This window comes from Orbicella faveolata, unplaced genomic scaffold (assembly GCF_042242905.1).
Source record: "Orbicella faveolata isolate gen_17 unplaced genomic scaffold, um_ofav_v1 contig_12, whole genome shotgun sequence".
NCBI classification, from domain to species: domain Eukaryota; kingdom Metazoa; phylum Cnidaria; class Anthozoa; order Scleractinia; family Merulinidae; genus Orbicella; species Orbicella faveolata.
Genome location: NW_028301539.1, coordinates 24,216,474 through 24,235,616, shown reverse-complemented (window position 1 = coordinate 24,235,616; position 19,143 = coordinate 24,216,474). Strand labels below are relative to the sequence as shown.

Here is a 19,143-nt window from a genome sequence, read left to right as displayed (position 1 = left end):
TTGTAAAAGTAAACCGCGTGCTCTTGCTGGCTGCCTATCAAGTTTCAACTGGGATATAAACAAGCTCATCCCGTCAGTTTTACATCGTCATTCTCGGATTGGATCGTGAACTTTTACTAGCAAACCAAGCCATAACTACTAATTATTAACAGAGGCTAGTGTAACAACTCACCATTCTTGAAAGGCTCGTTAACCACTGAAAACTTGCGATCATTAGCAATGTCCTGCCACCGACCATAGCCGTGACTAACAGAGTAATAGGCAGTCAAGGAGAGGTTCAAAATAAATTAATCAAATTATCACAACATAAAACGACACACGATACAGGTTTCCGTTTACGAAGTTGGTTTTTGTGGTATTTGTATTTTAAGAATGACTAATTCGTGAAGTCAGCCCTACTGACCGATAGCTTGAAAATAGTTTGTTATGAGTTAGATTTGTAACCAGGCAAATACCAATGGCTCCTGACTACATCCCGAGCTCACTGTCACCTTTACTTATCATCTTTTGATTCGATGATTGGTGTCACACAAGGCCTCACATCCCAAGGTACCCAAGTTTACGTTTTATGATACTTTGCCACATACATGTACTTAACCTAAACCAAGCTAAAACTACAGCTATCTCATCCAGGCTGCCCCCAAGAACGGAATGAGAGATGCGACGACGCAGTAATACAGTATACAAAGATCTCTCTCTGATTAGCCCCTCACCTAACTTCGCCAATCACACATACCATACCCATCCCACACACCTGCACTATCAACCTGTTATGGTTTCCCTTCGGAGTGAAGGAAGTGAATACTGGCACGTTTCTCATGCTATAGCCACACCCCCCCTCCAGATAACTACGTATGTTTGCTGAGGATACGTGACAACTCCCGCTAGCAGCCAGTAATCATGGCATCTCCACCAGATGTCGTCACACTTTCTCTTCTCCTCCACCTCCCACAGCGTGTGTAGCTCCGTGAACCCTCCATCAGCAATGTTAAACATGAATCGACGCCGATCTCCAAGCACACTGCTGCCAGCCTTGTAAGTCACAGTCGTCTTGTCGGGGGATTTCTCTGATTTTTGAGTCGTGGCAGTGTCAGATTTCACCTCAGATTGCTCCGTTTTTGGAACCTCTTCAGACTTTTCTGATGTTTTCTCTGTTGTCTTCTGATCCGATTCAACTGTCTCGCTATTTTTCTCCTGCTTTTGATTAGAGTCCGTTTTCTCAGAAGGCTTTTCGCTACCTTCATCAGATTCGGATTTTTCAGATTTCTTCTCGCTCTCCTCAAGTGGCTCCGTTGGTTTGTCCGATGTGTCATCCGTCTCCATTGGCTCTGAAGCCTTTTCGGAGGGATTTTCAACTTCCTTAACCGTCTCTGGCTTTTCACCTTTTTCCTTCTTGTCCGATGAATCCTTTTCAATATCACCTTTAGATTCTCCTGATTCTGTTTTGGTCTCTTCCTCACCCTCGTCGACTTTCGCTTCACTATCATCTCTCTTTTCATCAGAAGCAACATTATTGTCATCATTCTTTTCACCAGAATCAACATTGTTTTGGTCCAAAGTTTTATCAGAGTCACCGGTTTTATCAACCTTTTCATCACTGTCACCACTGACTTCCTTTTGTTCAGCATGTTTGCCATCTTCAGCTGCCGTTTCTCCTTTTTCCTGATTGTCCATGGGCTCTGTTTTGTCAGATATTTCGCCTTCATCCCGATCTTTTGGGCTTGCCTCGTTCACGCTGGGCGGGTCCACCTCCAATTTAGACTCTTTTTCCGTGTTAGAATCACCTATCAAATGATACAGATAGATTAGCATACATTTACCCAAGAGCCGAAATGGCGGCCCCTCTACATGAACATGTACAATTCAAAATAAGCGCACGCTCTTGATTATCTACTCAAACCAAAAATTTTCAAAGGAAAGCTAAAATGGATTTTAAGATTCGTTAATGCCACAGTCTTACACTGCAATTGAAGATTTCTTTAAACATATATTTTGTGAAACACCACATCTTATGCTTAACACTTTAATGACAAAGGTCTCGAGACAATATCAAGAATGCTCGCTTTAGTGGTGAAACATAGTCAAAGTCGACAAGTGAATTCCTTTGTGATGAATTTCCAAGATAAACTGACTACTGCTTTAAAACTAACTACCGTCAGTTTGGTCCTGTTTATCTTCATCCACTGCATCTTTGCCATCTTCACTTTTATCTGGGGTAACGCTTGCTGCTTCGCCATTTTCTTGTTTCACAGCATCTTTGTCTTCTTTGTCGCTTGTTTTAACTTTAGATGCAAGAAGATACAAGAAGTTAGTAACTTAGCATTATCTAAATAACCTGCCTAAGCTATAGGTTTGAATTTCTCTCCATACTTCATACCTGCTTCATCTTTGTCGACCTCCATCGGCTCGGGTTTGATTTCTTCGGCCTGGTCTTTCTTTTCTGGTTTTGTCTCCGTTTTTACCACTTCCGGTTCAGCCTTCTTGCTGTCGACTTCCGCTACAGGCGTGGAAACACGTGATGATGTCTTACTTGACGGCTTGTCTGTCAAACTGTCTTCCTCGGGATAAGCTTCCCAGCCATTGATATGAGCAAACTCTTCCACCTGTCGACACACATGACAAAACAGAAGCAATTATCAAAGGATATTTTCATCTATTCTGATCATCGTGTCGAAAAGCTCGAGAACAGACGAGATCTTCGAGAAACCAAGAACATAAGTCAGTAACGAAGTGAGGATGGTGAACGATAGTGACGATGGAAACGGTTTGCAATATGAACAAAACTTGAAAAGGCCAAGCCTACACATACAGGCTCGCTTTAGTATCGGAAAAAAACTAGATTAAAACATTTTTCTGGCACTTTCACCACTTTTCTTCATCACGTCTGCTGTGTCAATAACACCATTCAGAAGGCACATACGTAGTTTAAACTGACTCAACACGTGTTAAGATACATTCATCCTTCCTTGCGTACATACCGAACAGAGCGCAATTTTAGCAATAACGATTTTGAAGCTTGATTTCCAAGTAATACTAGACATGCAAAAATATTTTTACTCTTCGCGAATGTTTCATTTAACCATTCTCGTGATGATTAGAAGGAAGTTGTTTTGGGGAGCCAACGGTGTGTGTTTATTTCACTGTCTCAGTTATAGGTTAATATTTCTCGTTGTTTGAACAAATTAGCGTATAAAAAACACGTAAAACAATGGTTGGGTTAAAAAAAATTGCAAAACTGACATCAAAATTCTCGCTAATCCTGGGTTAGCTTAATCGGGCTCTGAACGACCCGGCCCAGAACGTAAGTTAGGATTGGTAGATGGCGCATACCTTCTTCCTTATAAGGCTCATGATGCCGATCCTGGTTAGTACTTGTGTTCTCTGTATTCCTTCACGAGGCACTCCGTCATTAAACGTCTCTCTGTTGTCCGTACCAGGCTCACATAGGTGACGCAGAAACATGGCCACATACGCCCTGCAGAACAATGACACAATAGGTTGCATTTTAACAAACAGAAAAGAGACCTAGACATATGTAGTCACCCTGTGACCAAAATGTTGTGGTGATAGTAAAAGACCTTGCAATCTGGACTGGAAGTTGGCAGGTTTGAGGAAAATTGAGAACGCTTTAACGCCTTCGCTTACACGAGGTAGAGACTTAAACGAACATGCTTTACTCACTGAAATGCTTTCTCTGATTTTCCGCGGAGATCTCTCGCAAACCTAGGAAAGAACAAAGTTAAACTCAGGAAAATACCAACAAATGTCTTCTTCTTAAGGGGAAAAAAATCACGAAACTAACAAGGAGCTCCAATGAAGGTTTTAGTAATAATAAAACAGGAAAGGTATTTATTCAAAAGTACGTCCTACCATTGGGATCTACGAGAACCCTTAGGAGAGGGCAAACCATATCTCATGACTGCATTCAGGAATGCCTTCCGCTGTCGCAGGTTGAAGCCATACACCTGAACAAATAATTACATGACCTTATCAGTAAGATGATAGTGAACGTAAGTTAGAAATAGTTAGGAATGAAAAGGACTTTTATGATACACAACACACCACTTAAATGGCTTCTTTAATTGATGGTTTGATGGTTTGACATTTTCTGGCTTGGTTCATCATCAGTCTTAGAGTTGATAATGTACACGGAACGTATGTTGTTGAATTGCTTTGGCCAAGGGCTAGGGATACTCCACAAAAGCAACAATCAAGTGTTGACGACCAGATAGTGACACTGAGTTGAAACCGAAAATTAACTGGCTCGATATTCTCTCAAACAATCAATATTCTGTAACAAATGAAGCATATTTCAATGGATTCCCCTTAAAGAAGAAATCCGTCAAAATTTGTTTAACAAGCTACCCTTAAAAGAACCGATCCCTCAGGCAATTGACAAATTTGACACTATACCTCCAAGTTGCCTTGAACCTTTGCCAGAAGAGGAGGAGTAACATCCCTATCAGAAGCGCCTCGACCACCCCTTCGTTGACGACCTGCAGTGGAAACTACACGGTGAGAATCAGCAGTAAAACAACAAATGAACAACATCTGTATGGATGCGCGTTACCTTCAGTTTTCTGGTTGAATTCTTCATCAGATTCCTCCTCATCAACATCACTGTACCCATCGTCTTCGTAGTCTGACAGATTATTGGTCCAAGCTACAAACACAAAACGTACTGTCGCTCACTAAAGATAAGCCATTGGTTGAAATGTGCCTGAGCTCGTTACGTTTAGCCGCAACAAACATTAAACAATGGTAATACTCAATATTTTATGCAGAAAGATGTTGAATCTTTTTTCCTTGTTCTCATTTTAAGGGGGAATGTAATCGGTTCTTCTTATTTGAAACCATTTTACAGTGTAATTCGAAATAATTGAATGGTTACGTTGAGAGACACGAAAGAGGCGACAACAAGTAGTTTACACTTGGATATGAGTGGTTAAGACTGGGGAACTGCCCTTGTCTTTCCATTTATTGCACGCCGGGTTTCACTAACTTTAGGAATAAGCACACATGTTTCATATTACCTGATTCTTCCTGATCTTCCATGCCTCCGTCCACATAGCTGACCTGCAAACGAAACATTTGTGAGTCAAAGCGTGAGCAAACACTAAAGGAATAGAGCAAATGTTACACTTTCTACGATTTTCTTGCAGTTGCAAGCTCTATCAATGCGGGAGTAACGAGGAGACAAGCACTGTGATAACCAAGTGTCTTTCCAAAAACAAAAGCAACAATGACAACACAACGACCCTGAACAAGCTGGGACCCAACCATTAGGTCACTGTTCCTTCACACAAGATTGGAGCCTCTCAAAATCCTCTAGAAGTTACCTGTTTTCTGATTCTCTTCCCCTTTCCAAGATGTCTTGCTTCATCTTCTTGGAACTGCTCATAGTGATGACGAAGAAGTTTCTCCCAGTAGTCAGGGTCGGCAGTCTCTGCGTCTTGCTGTTAACGAAGAAAGTTGACAGAAAAGATTAAAAAGTGGTGGCAATACTGCATACCCTGGATGCAAAGCATTTTTTATTTATCATTCTTTTTTTTTTTCTTCAAATACACAAGGTTCTAAGGCTGAACAGTCCATGGAAACACAAGAAAAGCTTCTGATCCGTTAAATGGGAATAAGACACAAACCTTGAGGACTTCAACATCTTCATCCTTCTGCTTCACCACGTAGCTTGCCACCTGATACAGAAAATTTCATATACTTTTAAGTGGCTGACAGCTGAAAAGTTCAGGGAATTTCAAAATCATCATGATTCCAACTTATATTTGATGGGAATCAGTTTACGAAATCAATTCCAGTATTTAGTCACAGTCCATTAATTGAAGGACTAGGATGTTGTCTTACTTACTGTACAACTAGATTCTCCAAACTAGCACTGACAGACATACATGGCGATCAGTGAGGAGATTTAACATTCTGATCTTGCCATTGAAGGAGCTTAGCATATCGTAAGCTACTTGTGGGGCATTGCGACTTTGTCTCAATTTAATACATGCTAAAGAGTGTATTAACCGCAGTCTTAGTGAAGATTTTCTTTCTTCCCACCACCTGTCTGCTTGACACTGTAATGATATCGTCAGGAAAAACAAGAGGTTGATCACTTACTAAAGTGATTAACTGTGTGAACTTATACTACCACACAGTCTAACAGTAAGTCTGTAGGCCATGCGGCTGGTTCGATATCGTGTTAATGTTTGCATGTTTGAATGAAGTGTCTTGATCATATCTTGACCACACACTGAATAGTGGACAAGTCACTATTAACATGCTTATAACTTGAATAATACTGTTTGAGTGATATACTACCCTGTTAGCCTAATGCTAAGGTTACAGGCCCTGTGTACTCATTATTTTAATATTGCATGTCAGAACAATGCGTTTGTACTCATGAAAATAACAATACAAACACTCAGAGTAAGAGAAGTCCTTACAAGAGCGCAGCATAAGAAATGCTGTTCTCTTGTTCTTTCTCTTTTGACATGCGAAGATCATTTTCCCAAGCTGCTGCTGTACAATATTTATTCCGAAAGACTATTAAATGTGAACTTTTTTTTGTTCTTACCTTGAAGGAAGCAAGATATTCATTGGCCATGATGTCTTTTTCTTCATCAGGTGCGTCATCATGGCTGCTCGTCCGATCCAACAACGAAAGCACAGCCTTTTCATCATAATCAATACGCCCCGAGTCACCAGAATCTGAAACAACGTGCAAAGTCACTTACAGAAGGCCTCTGGGAATTTTTCATCACGTGACAACCACGGCATACCAGTACAAGCATTAACTAAAAAGACATCATGCAACAACCAAACAGCACCCGAGTAAGCTCATCTTGCAAACTTCAGAAGAAACAACTTCAAATTTTGTTTATAAATTGAATGGGAAATGCGATTTGAAGTAATCTTGCATCAACTAACAAAAATAATGTATTCCATTGCAGAGTTCTACCATACTACATACAGCAGAGTGCACTGTGATGTTAAAACAAAGAAATGGCAGGCCAAATGAAACCCTTGCAAACCACAAGAACAAGTCTCACCTCCATCCTTGGCATTGTCATCCTTAAAAAGTTCTTGTGTACCAAATCTGAGAATGTCATTCAGCTCACTCTTGGACATCACAGCCGCTTTATTTGATCCCAGGCCGGGCCTTACCACAAGATGCGTCAGCATCATTTTCTTCTTGGCAACCTGCCGAGAAATGCAACTTTAATTTTTATGAATTTAACATTGACCGAATATTCTTAGGTTCACAACCCAGTCAGTCAACTTATTGTTCAAGGAACGGTTATTAAAGAGATTCATGAACGCCATCATTTCATTCTTTACATCAAGAGAAACATTACCTGTGTGATGCGCTCCTCGACACTGGCTCTTGTGACAAAACGATAAATCATGACCTAAAAGAACACAGAAAAGTTTTAAAACAACACAAGGTGTGTTTGTGCTCCAATAAGTAAGGGAAACCTCGACTGGGATTTGTCTCCAGTAAAGCCCAGCAGTGTTTACCTTTCACACCTACTTTCTTTTTCCAAAATATTTTTAAGAGTCAAGCAAACAATGACATATCCTTCTGCCACTTATAGTTTTAGTTAAAAGAAAATATATCGCATCCATCAGAGACAAAATGTGAAGACCACAAACCTGATGAGGTGTCAAATAAATCCAAGAACAAATGATTCATAACGTCCTGTCTGCCGGATATACTTTTTAAAACATTATTATAAAGTAAACGGAAAACAGCTTCACTGGTTTAGCTAGTTCTCCTCTTTGCAATTACTTAACATAAGCCTTTTCATTTTTGACAATTCCAAGCTCATTCCGTTCACTATTAAAGAACGTCCCACAGTTTCCAGGAGAAAAGCAAACATAAAAGAGTGGTTTACCTTGTTGTTCTGGCCTATTCTATGTGCTCTGCTGAATGCCTAAGGTCAAACAATAAAACAAAGTACTGATAAGTGGGAAAGGAACTGTATCACATACATGAATGAATTTGCAAGATTTGCACACCATCTACTGCCCATACATACCAACTTAACCAGTTTAGCTAAACTGGGTTTAGCTTTTTCCAAGTAGTCGACTACCCTTTGAAGTCATTTTGAAAAGACAAATTTCAAATCCCCTTACTTAAATATTTTTATCAAACAAATTCTTACTTTGTTATGTTGTGGGATGCATGTGTAGGGTATGAGCAACTAATTTTTAACCTTGTTTGGTTAAACCACTTTTAAACATGTTTACCATGTTGGTGTGAATATCTAGTTTCTCTTAACCATAAAACAAATTGACTTCTGTGGTCATCCCTCAATTTATTTTGGCTTTACACCCACGTTTAGGACAAATCTTTAGTTTCATTGGTAGAGGTGAATCTAGCATGTATTGCAACCTTCATAACAGTTTCATTCCATACCTGAATATCATTATGTGGATTCCAATCAGAATCATAAATGAACACAGTGTCAGCAGTAGCCAAGTTGATACCAAGACCTCCAGCTCGAGTGGACAACAAAAAACAAAATGTCTGTGCACCAGGAGCTAAACAAGAAAACAGCATGAATAAAATACCAGTGCCATGAGCCTTTTGGGTCTTAGATTCACAAACTAAGGATTACCTTATCCAGTCACTACCTCAATATGTGACAAATCAGGAACAATTACAATTATTGTGATCAGCGGTAATTGTGTGTGTGCAGGGCAGTTTTTGTTTTTAAGATTTCTGTACCTTTTTGCTTAGCAACTGTTAAGAAAAGACCCAAGCTCTGTTGCATGATGGAACTTTTTCAGGCTTTAATTCCACAACTGCTTAAGTTGTGTGCATAACTGTGATGATCAATCATGTCTTCATATCTTTCTCTGCAGTTCAATTATATGATCTTTCATATATTCATTTGCATTTTTATCATCTACAGGTATATTACGAACTCACAACATGACCAGCTCCCAGCTGGCTTGATAGCTCAGTTTGTAAGCAGTACACCAGTATCGCAGAGGTCATGGGTTCGAATCCTGTTCAGGCCTGAATTTTTTTCAGACGTCACAATTATGTCTCCATATCTTTCTCGGCAGTTCAAACATACGATCCTTCATATATCCATTTGCAGAATAGAAACTTTGGAACAACAGAGGGATGAAAATAACTGCCAACTCACCATTAAACCTATCAATACATTCCTGTCTGGCTGATCCATTAACGGTTCCATCAATTCTCTCATATTTGTAACCATGTCCCTCAAGGAAGTCTTCTAAGAGGTCCAACATTCTTGTCATCTAGTGCAAATAAATTACCGTATGTCCACTTTCATCACGAGGTTAGGTTTAACACGACAAGCTCTCATCATTAAGAAGATCAAGACTCTCTGTACATTTAAACAACCAGAGGCTTACAAATGGAAGCAATTTCATCATTTGGAAGCAAGAAGTGAGCAATATTTGCCTAAGTTATCATAAAATGCAACTTTGAAATGGCCAAAGTTTACTTATTACTATCTTCTGGAACATCGTTTTTTTCTTTCTTACCTGAGAAAAGATAAGCACTCTATGTCCCTCCTCTTGTAATTTCTTCAACATCTTTTCAAGCAGCACTAGCTTACCAGAGGCACGGGTCAAGGCTGCTGAATCAAAGTTACCATTGGCACCTCTTGGGGCTTCCTGATGACACAAAACAAAAAATTCCTTTGATAACTACTTTTAAGATAGAGGCTAGCTTTAACTTAATTAAGGGATGGTAGCTCAAAGAGAAATGATGTTTACATATACTTGCCCAATGAGTAATAGCTCAAACAAACTATTTCCTGCCTAAATTATGATTCTAAAACAAAAAGGTAAACCAAGGCAAGCACACAGCTGCTCCAAGCAAGCAAAATGTAAGAGTTGCTTGCTACCAAGAGAAAGCTTATGATATTTTTTCAAGTCCTGTGGTGTTACGCTTCATAACCTGACTCCTAAATCAATTTGAGAGCCAATCGTAGGCCAATCTTTGTGGAAGCATCCAAAGATGGCAATAATACATGTAATTATACAAGCTGTAAAAAGTGCAATAACTCCAAGTATTGTCAGCCAGCATGGCACAATGAGGATATGCTGTGCTGCTTAGCAACTTTGGTGATAGAAACTGTTGAGTGAGTCAATTCCCAGAAACAGGAACTGAAAAAGAAGTGCATCAAATGTACCAGTGCAGCAGAAGAGAACAAGTAAGGATGATTGCAGCACTTCTTGAGCTCCATCATCACATTCAATAGGGACACTTGGTGAGATCCTTTAGTATTGAGAGCCTCAAAGTTTCTTGTTAGAATGTACTTGTAGTACTTCCTGAAAAGAAAAAGTCAAGGAAAAAAAATTCATCAGCTAAAATTAAATCTAAATAAGAGTGGCTGCTGCTAGCAATGGGATTGTGACAATCGCAAACCTGACTGGATTTGCAGTCAGGGGAACCAAGTGCTGATTCTACAAATCTTTCTAGAAGTTGCAGGGATTCAAGGATTTCAATTCTATAACATCAAGCTATATGCACAAATACACACATGAACATTAACCTAAATGTTGGAAAAGATAGACAAATGAGGGAATGACTGTTTAATGTTGACATTTTCAGTGATTTACATTAGCCAAGATGACTGGAGTAATTTTAACTCACTTTTGCTGTGGACTCAGCTCCACTCTCACAATGAGCTCACTTTTGGAAGGAATTCCTTTCAAGACATCTGCCTTCAGACGACGCAGCATGTGAGGACCCAGGATATCATGAAGCTTCTTGATTTGATCTTCTTTAGCAACATCCTCAAACTCTGTCAGAAAACTGTTCTGGTTTCTGCAAATAATTCAGAGCAAAAAAGTGTAGTATCAGGTTTGAGTTGATCTGAGTGTACAGTATGTTTGTGTACTTTTGCATTTCTTTGATGCTTTGAAGACAAACTAATGTTGTTGTTTGTTGTGTTTGGCAACCTTGGCCAGCATTTGTTATCTGCCCTTTGTAGCATATACAGAAAAAGCCTAGTAAAATTTCTGAACCTTTGTATCTCACTTTAGTATGATAAATAAGTATGGTTTTAAGGGAAGCGGTTTTCCTTACTAGCCTACTAATTCAGAGATGTCTGACCTTGTCAGGAATGTAGCTGCAAAAGCTGGCTAATTTAAATGAACTTCCATGTAATATTTGATTATTGTTCACTTTTCTATCATATAGAAAAGAGGTCAAAAACCTACCTAAACTCTCTCGGATCCAAGAAGTTAAGAAGGTTCCACAGTTCTTCTAAGTTATTTTGTAAAGGGGTTCCCGTCAACAGCAGCTTATAGTCAATAGAATATTCACTTAAAATCTTGAAAAACTGAAACACAAAAATCATTTAATGAGAAACAAAATAGCACAGAACATTGTAACAAAGGCATGTACAGTCAGTCCTCTCCCACTCCCATGGGCAGACAGCTCCTGTAAGCGAACACTTAGTTGTAGTCCCAGCGACATACCAACACTACATTTTAAACCTTCCACAAGCTGACACCTCTCAAAGGGGACAATTTGTCTACAACCAGGGGAGTCTGCATAAGTAATGTTGTAGAACTTAATGATAAAACGTCTTCAGAACAAAATGGTCCAACATAATACGCCCAGGATATTTCAAAGGTTCAGCTAAAAATGCCACAATTACAGTGTTATAATTTGACTAACTGTAACAGAGTGTTTCTGGTCTCACCTTAGACTGTTTATTCTTAAGTCTGTGAGCTTCATCTACCACCAGCACAGCCCAGTCAATGGACTGCAGGGTAGTCATATCAATTGAAACAAGTTCATATGACGTCAACAGCACCTGGAACTTGACAGGGTGGTCCTTCTACAAAACAAAGTGCACAGTTTCAGTTTTACAACTCTAAAAGGAATAAGCCTAGAATCCACATTTTAAGTTACCATGACCTAATTTATTATCAAACTCTAATAGGTAGAGTACAAATAAGCTTATTTACATTTAACTCACCCTCCGGGCTCATGAAACTACTTAACTAGCAAAACCATACATTGTAAGGCCCAATAATATTAAACTTGCCATTAGAACTGCTTTAGAATTAATGATTCAATGCTTTAACACGAACCTTCAATTTATGAGGTTTTAAACCAGACTTGACAGAATCTTCATCGAAAGAAAAATCATTATTCCTGAAAAAATGTCATACTGTTATTTAATAAGTTCTACAAACATGACAAACAACTCTGCTCAAACTATTTTCACTAATAAGTATTGCTCATCCAATATTAGTGAACTGCAAATTAATTCAATAGCCAGGAAACTACCCCACTTTTTGCCATCTGTTTGAATTTAATTTCCCCTTTCCTATAGTTTGATCATGCTACAAATTTCTCTGAAAAAATAGCCGGTTCTTCATTAAAACCTGTCAATGATGAAATTTTAAGACGAGTGTTGAGCTACATGTATGCCATTGTTAATCACAGGATTGACTTCACAATTATTAATTAGGTGTCAGAAAGATCATGAGTATCTAAGATGCATACGTATGATTGTGCACTTAACATCATGATGACAAACTAAGTGTAAACACACCTGATGGTTGCCCTGCAGACTTTATCTCCAGCATAAGTGACCACATACATGTCAGGAGCCCAAAATTCAAATTCTCTTTCCCAGTTGATAATCGTAGACAAAGGAGCACTGATTAAAAACGGACCTGGAGAGTGACCCTGGGAAAAGCAGCAAAATTGACAACAGTAATTGATTTGTTAATAATGTTCTTGTATCCTGCTAGTGCATATTTAACAGCATTTTCCCCACTATAACTTGGCACTAGTGAAGGCCCAGATTGTGGGCATGGAGTAAAATATAGTCTACATGTAGAACAATCCCTCTCAAATTCCAGTGAATCGAAGGGGTTGTATTGTCGTCCCCATGAGCTTCTTGTCCCTCTTGGACAGTGGGGTCTTGGCATGAAGAAAAGGTGGTTCTGGAGACATGATTTGATGGCTGGATTCTTGGACTATGAATTTTCCTAATTCAATACAGGTTTCCTTCCTGAAAATAGCCACTGATTGATCTCAATCGAAAACCATTCCAATGCAGCACCTATAGATGGTGCACCTCCAGCCTACAGTGTAGCTCATAAAATCATGTTTCTCCAAAGCCACCCTTTCTTATGCCAAGGCCCTACTGACTAAGATGGACAGGCAGCTCTAGGAACGAAGTAGTTCCAAGTTAAAGTAACATTTGTATGTAACACAGATCAGGCCCTTTTTGTTTGCTTACACTTCAGACTTACATGCAGGGAGCACACTGGTACATTGTTTATAAAGTTAATAAAATGAATTATTGACTAACCTCCTTCCAGATAGAGTACAAGAAGGTTATAGTCTGAATTGTCTTGCCAAGACCCATTTCATCAGCCAGGATAGTGTTTGTACCCTGGGCCCAGGAGAACCGTAACCAGTTTAATCCTTCCAATTGGTAATCATGCAGCTTCCCACCACATGCTGTTATGTAGTCTGGCTGCTCATCATACTTATCACGAGGCTGTTGAAATGACAAAAAAAGGTACTGTAACTTACAAAAGTGTTAAATGTACCTAGTGTCAAGAACCTAATAAATTATGATTTACAGCAGATTATAGCACTTTAACTCTTAAGCATTTTAAATACCAACACAGTCCTTTAGTTACAATACTGTTCGTGATTAAGGGTTCACTTAAAAATCTTAAATGCAAACTGGATAATGAAAGCTTTTGATTTGTGGGGTAACGTTTAAGGTTAGATTTGAAAGAAATATGAGTTCCTCACAGTTTTTTACAGCTATTTGTTAAAAGCAGATGCAAGGAAAGTGAATTTGGCTTTAGCAGGAACTTTGCAATTCTTATGCAAATGTTGGGAGCTTGATCAACTGCAAAATTTATTGAAGCTTTTCCTATAGTTTATTGCCAAAAGTATTTATCTTTTACTTCTTCATTTTACTCTTCCTTAAAATCATGCAGTCACTGATAAAAGAAAGCAAGTAGTCATTTATGGTTTATTACCTTCTAATGGTATGACTAAATCTTTATAGTTTAGAGCCATTTAATTAGCAGTATCTATTGTAAAGTTAAAGTCTACTATTTATACTGTAGCCTCTTACATCGGTTTCAGGTTTATCTGCATTATCAACCTTTGATGATTCAGAATCTGAATTAGGATCTTCATCCTACACAGGCCACAAAATCATCATTAGCAAAAACTAGATATCTACATTTCATAATAAATATTACAGTTATGACAGCAGGTAGGGAATCAACTATGAGTGAGTTTGTGGATTTTGTCACTGAAATCACCAAGCAACAAACACCTCTTCATTACACCATGTGCATCCTGGTGTAAAGTCAGAATAACCCAGACCATGACTATGCACACTCTACATTATTTAAGAAATAGAAAACATGTACCGTGTTTCTATCGAGTTATAGAAACACAAGTGGAAGTTTGGGAGAACGAGAAATGCTGTGGGAACATGAGCCACAGGCGAGTGTTTCCACAGTTTTTTTGAGTTTTCCCAAACTTTCACGAGTGTTTCTATAACTCAATAGAAACACAAAGAACATGTTTTCTATATCTTTTAGAAAACACCCCGACAAAAAAAGAAAAACAGCTTGTTTACTTTATCATCAAAATGTAAATTCTCTTTATCCGAGCCATCATCACATCAACAGCTCGTGCTAGTTCTGTGTTTCTATCGAGTTATAGAAACATGATTTTTAACCAATCAGAGTGCATATTTTCTTGGGGCTGTTTTCTAAAAATCTTTGCATATTGCTTAGCTGTACTCTGCAAAAAAACAACGTGAAAGGACTAAGTTCAATTTATTTTGGTGGGCATGGGCAATAAAATCTCTTCCTTAGTACCAAAGATGCTGTCATTGCTTGAGTCCCCTAAAAATAAATCTGCTAATTCTTCATGAGAAGTGAGTAAATGAAAGATTTGTAAAAAAGGCACATGTTCCTCTGAGACTTCAAAGTTTGCTTGTCACCCATTGCCGCTCTAGTAGATTTCACAAGATTCACTATCCTGTAGGCGACATCCATCAAACTCTCTTCTCCCAAATTAAGGGGAACCAAAATAAAATGAGTGGAGAAGATAAGGTGGCACTTTTTAAAAATTACTCACAATTTCAGGAATGTAAGGACAGTCTGGTACAAATTAATAGCGTAAATAGAGCATTTACTGCTCATAGGCTTTGAAGTACTAAACATCAAAATATCTTACAGATTATTAATCAAAAATTAAATTTGAATGCATCAAGTTGATGTTTAGGTTACCAATTAATAGATGAAATTTCCAGTGAACAGTAAGTTCATACATTATTTCATAATCATGAAATGTTACAGTAAATATTAGTCAGTACCTTCTAAAGTTTGCATTTATTTTCACTGTCTCACTTTTCATAGTAATAATTATTATACACGAATCATTATTTTACAATTAATTATTTCATAATCATTATATTAACACATGTAACATGAGTTATCAAGCTGGTATTGATCAATAAATAAATAAATGTTACCATTTACACTTCACATTATATCAAATTGATATTAAAATGTTTCAATCTTAATTTTCGAACACAGCATAAGAAGGTTAATGATAGTTATAATACAGTGTAATGCTCTGCTACTTGAATTAAATTTAAAATGAATATGATGTCTAAATATGTGATTAAAAGGGTTATTTTTTAAGATGCCAATGCCATCAAATTATGAATTAGCACTGCTAAATTAATACAGAGAACAAAAGTGAACAAAACTTACATCACCAATTGGTGCTGCTTTCTTGACTTTCTTTTGCTTGTGTGGCTTTTTCTTACTGGTGCTGTTTTTCTTCTCATAAGCATCTCTATAGAATTACACAAAGAGACGACCATGAGACAGACAACAACGAACCATCCTTGCTTTTAAACATCCACATTGAAGGAGTAATGGATGGGAGGAAGGGAGTCAGAAAGAGAATAAAGCAGAAAGTGAACAAACTGGAACAATGACCCACGGAACAAGAAGGCCTCAACACAGCCTGTCACAATGTCAAACTCTAGAACTGAATCTGGGCTAACACTACTGGGAAGCAATGAATTGGGTCTACTATCCTCACTGTACACTGACACATATCATACACTGACCACTCAACCTCACAGCTTCAAGGGAAGCATATGTAATGAAATTAATGTTGAGTAAGACCTCACCTGAGTTCTTTGTATTTTGCTATGTGGTCCTTGAAATCACTTTGGAAACAAAAAGAAATTGTTATTTACTCAAACAAACATTATTGGTCCTACACTTAAAACATAAGGTACACACTTGCTACGAAATACGACAAATGTACATTTTTTGAATTGAAAGAAAGATAAGTTGCATTGTAACCTAAATAACTGACCATTATAAAGATCAAACACCCTAAAGCTGTAACTTAACATTTACAAGTAATAATAACAAAAAAAAAAATTTTCAAGATTTTTTTTATTGCATTTTTCATTGCACAAGACAGATTAATGTTCACTAGAATTTTCATCACTTTATTTTGTGCAACATTCAGGAATTCTACACTGGGTGAAGAGAAAAGGCATTAGAGAACAATGTAATGCAGTAATAAAAGCCCAGTTATATATATTTTTTTCTTTTCTGGACAACAAAACACAAACCGAAAAGAAAAATACACAAACCTGATTTGAGAGTTCACAGGATCTTCTGTGTTTTCCCATGTACTCAGGTTATATGGAACATCTCGCCATTTGATAAAATACATTTCTTTGGATTGCTTTGTAACCCTGTATAGGACAAAGTGCATCTCTTAGCCTGAATCGATAGCCACTACACTAGAAACAATGGAAACCTACAAATCTGGAGACAATGTCAAGCCTCTTGCATGTTTCAAATTAAAGTATTTTTCCACACAATTTATCTTTGAAATGAAATCAGTGACCCTCATTTTTTCTTGAATTATGACTTATGTAATTCATTATCTGATTGCAGTTTAAGTTTGGGGAAAATCTATTATATAAGAATATATTTACACAAATTAATGTCCTTTAGTCTGCTGAGCTAACCATTGAATACACCTTAGTTTGTTTTTGACATATGAAACAACTCCTAAGATCTATTTCTTAGCCTGATTTCTGTTTTATAGTCTCAAAACATCCCTGTTGTTGCACTTTGAGTTGACAATAAAATATTATGTAAAACCTCCCTTTTCTCATCACCAGATAATGCAGCACAGAGTAACACACATGCTCTATATAGGTTTCTGACCTATGTCTCAAGATGCGATGAATCTGTAGCCACTCTGGTCGCACTCCATATCTGTAAAACCTTGCCTCCAGGTTACTCTCATCCTCTGCCTTACTGTTTTGTATAACATGTGCTGGTGTCTCCTTGTCTTCGTCACCATCATCAACTGGAGGAGGTTCTTCCATGTCATTCTTACGGAAGTATGCTCGGTACATGCTGGGGTGGTAAATCTCCAGCTACACATTCACAACAATAAAATAACATGTCAGTTCAATGAACCATCTAGGCTAGATGGGGAGGGGGGCGCTTATTCGAGGGGCTGCTTATTTTAAATTTCGGCTGATAGGAGGGGTGCTTATTTGAAGGGAGTACTTATTTGAGGGAGGTGCTAATTCGAGGATTTACGATATTGTTAACTAAGGATGGTTGCCTTCTCTTTTTCTCTTTGATCTCAAAGGATCTCAAAAATCCCTGTTACTAGTAAACTCAAACATATACCTGAAGTTCAGTTATCCATGAACAATTCCAGTAAGACATGTCCACCCATTTGACAAAGAATTCCCTTGTTTCATAGGTCTGAAAAAAAGTTAACGTACATTAAAAATAAAAACCTAAAATTGTAATTTATCACCACTTGTGCCACAAAACAATCTGGAAAGAATATTAACTGCAACTGAATAATACTTGATCTCTTTACTGCCATAAAATATACACACCTCAGGTTCAGTTAGCTCTTCGTTCCCATCTGCATCAAGCACAGTACCTTAAACAAATTGGATACATTGACAAATATTCCCAAGTTAAAAATTAAGGTTTCGATACTGGACTGAAAAAATGTAACAATGTACTACCTTCAACTGGAAGGTTAACATAACGCCAGTGGAGAATTCTCTCAACTTTGCCTTTTAGTGGTTCACTCTACGAGGAAAAACATAATTTGAATTAAATTAGATCAACATTTTCACTATGTATAAGAGTACAAGTGTACAATAGCTTGGACAATCAGATTGCAGAATTTGCATTATACTAAGAAAATTTAACATTCTACTAATTAACAATTAGATTACGAGGTCAAGATTTCTATGAGGTGATAGTTGATGATGTTGAAGGCCGAATCAACTATCACATTATAGAAATCAAGAGCGAATAATCTAATTGTTTTAGTAGAATTCTTACTAAAATTTACTTCAAGTAATGGTTCCAATTATTTCTTGACATATTATTAGACTTTGCCCTGAAAGAGATCGCTTTGATTGACTTGTCATTTAAATTGAAGTTGTGTGCGGGTGCGCATTAGTTTTTTCAATAATTTCAACTTTTTCAAAAGTCAAGAAACCATAAATGTCCTTCATTTAGACTTCTTGGGAATTTAATTATCCATTTGCATCAAAATTTTCCTGCAAAACTTCAGAAAAACAAAAAAAACATTGTCATTTCATAGATGACCTCCAGCCACTGCACGCTAATGGCTGATAGTGTTCAATGGCTCAGCCAATCAGATTACAGCATTTGCATTAGTATACCAGTAGAATTCTACTAGAAGCAATTAGGCAACCACAGCAAACAGTGACTGCTCTGATTACCTTGCATCTTGGACACCTCCAGTCTCCACCAGGTATTTTTTTCATGGGTGGAATCAAGCAGTGCAAGTGATAAGCTGATGGACAGCTGTCACAACAAAGCAATTGTCCGCCATCTTTACACACGCGGCAATAATCGCTGTGCATGTCTTCACTAGAATCGCTTGTCATTTCATCTTCCTGCAAGAGATAATTTTCCTAAGTCAGCACACCATAAAATAAGGCTTAAACAAGCCAATTAACATAAAAATGAAATGGCCAGGTGAAGCAAACCAAAGGAAAGAATTTCTTCAAACTTTTTAAAATTTGCAGT

General features: G+C 37.8%; 1 protein-coding gene across 3 annotated transcripts in view; it reads right to left on the bottom strand.

Moving 5' to 3' along the window:
• The window catches only part of LOC110059501 (ATP-dependent chromatin remodeler CHD4-like), a 34,435-nt gene that overhangs the window by 6,912 nt on the left and 8,380 nt on the right, over positions 1-19,143 (bottom strand). For 2 of the 3 annotated variants that reach the window (XM_020766194.2, XM_020766196.2), the window contains exons 9-43: positions 18,834-19,010; positions 18,102-18,168; positions 17,967-18,013; positions 17,749-17,826; positions 17,272-17,486; positions 16,686-16,790; positions 16,209-16,247; positions 15,781-15,865; positions 14,118-14,183; positions 13,332-13,523; positions 12,564-12,700; positions 12,097-12,160; positions 11,703-11,840; positions 11,215-11,336; positions 10,646-10,819; positions 10,182-10,320; positions 9,529-9,660; positions 9,162-9,279; positions 8,423-8,547; positions 7,899-7,937; positions 7,359-7,412; positions 7,053-7,203; positions 6,578-6,711; positions 5,643-5,693; positions 5,340-5,456; positions 5,034-5,076; positions 4,571-4,663; positions 4,414-4,496; positions 3,871-3,965; positions 3,682-3,723; positions 3,331-3,475; positions 2,378-2,603; positions 2,154-2,282; positions 872-1,784; positions 173-246 (exon numbers count right to left, since the gene is read on the bottom strand). In XM_020766194.2, coding sequence (XP_020621853.2) covers positions 173-246; positions 872-1,784; positions 2,154-2,282; positions 2,378-2,603; positions 3,331-3,475; positions 3,682-3,723; positions 3,871-3,965; positions 4,414-4,496; positions 4,571-4,663; positions 5,034-5,076; positions 5,340-5,456; positions 5,643-5,693; positions 6,578-6,711; positions 7,053-7,203; positions 7,359-7,412; positions 7,899-7,937; positions 8,423-8,547; positions 9,162-9,279; positions 9,529-9,660; positions 10,182-10,320; positions 10,646-10,819; positions 11,215-11,336; positions 11,703-11,840; positions 12,097-12,160; positions 12,564-12,700; positions 13,332-13,523; positions 14,118-14,183; positions 15,781-15,865; positions 16,209-16,247; positions 16,686-16,790; positions 17,272-17,486; positions 17,749-17,826; positions 17,967-18,013; positions 18,102-18,168; positions 18,834-19,010 — 4,609 coding nt within the window. The remainder of the gene's footprint in view (positions 1-172; positions 247-871; positions 1,785-2,153; positions 2,283-2,377; positions 2,604-3,330; positions 3,476-3,681; positions 3,724-3,870; positions 3,966-4,413; positions 4,497-4,570; positions 4,664-5,033; positions 5,077-5,339; positions 5,457-5,642; positions 5,694-6,577; positions 6,712-7,052; positions 7,204-7,358; positions 7,413-7,898; positions 7,938-8,422; positions 8,548-9,161; positions 9,280-9,528; positions 9,661-10,181; positions 10,321-10,645; positions 10,820-11,214; positions 11,337-11,702; positions 11,841-12,096; positions 12,161-12,563; positions 12,701-13,331; positions 13,524-14,117; positions 14,184-15,780; positions 15,866-16,208; positions 16,248-16,685; positions 16,791-17,271; positions 17,487-17,748; positions 17,827-17,966; positions 18,014-18,101; positions 18,169-18,833; positions 19,011-19,143) is intronic. The other variant, XM_020766195.2, reaches the window with a different exon arrangement.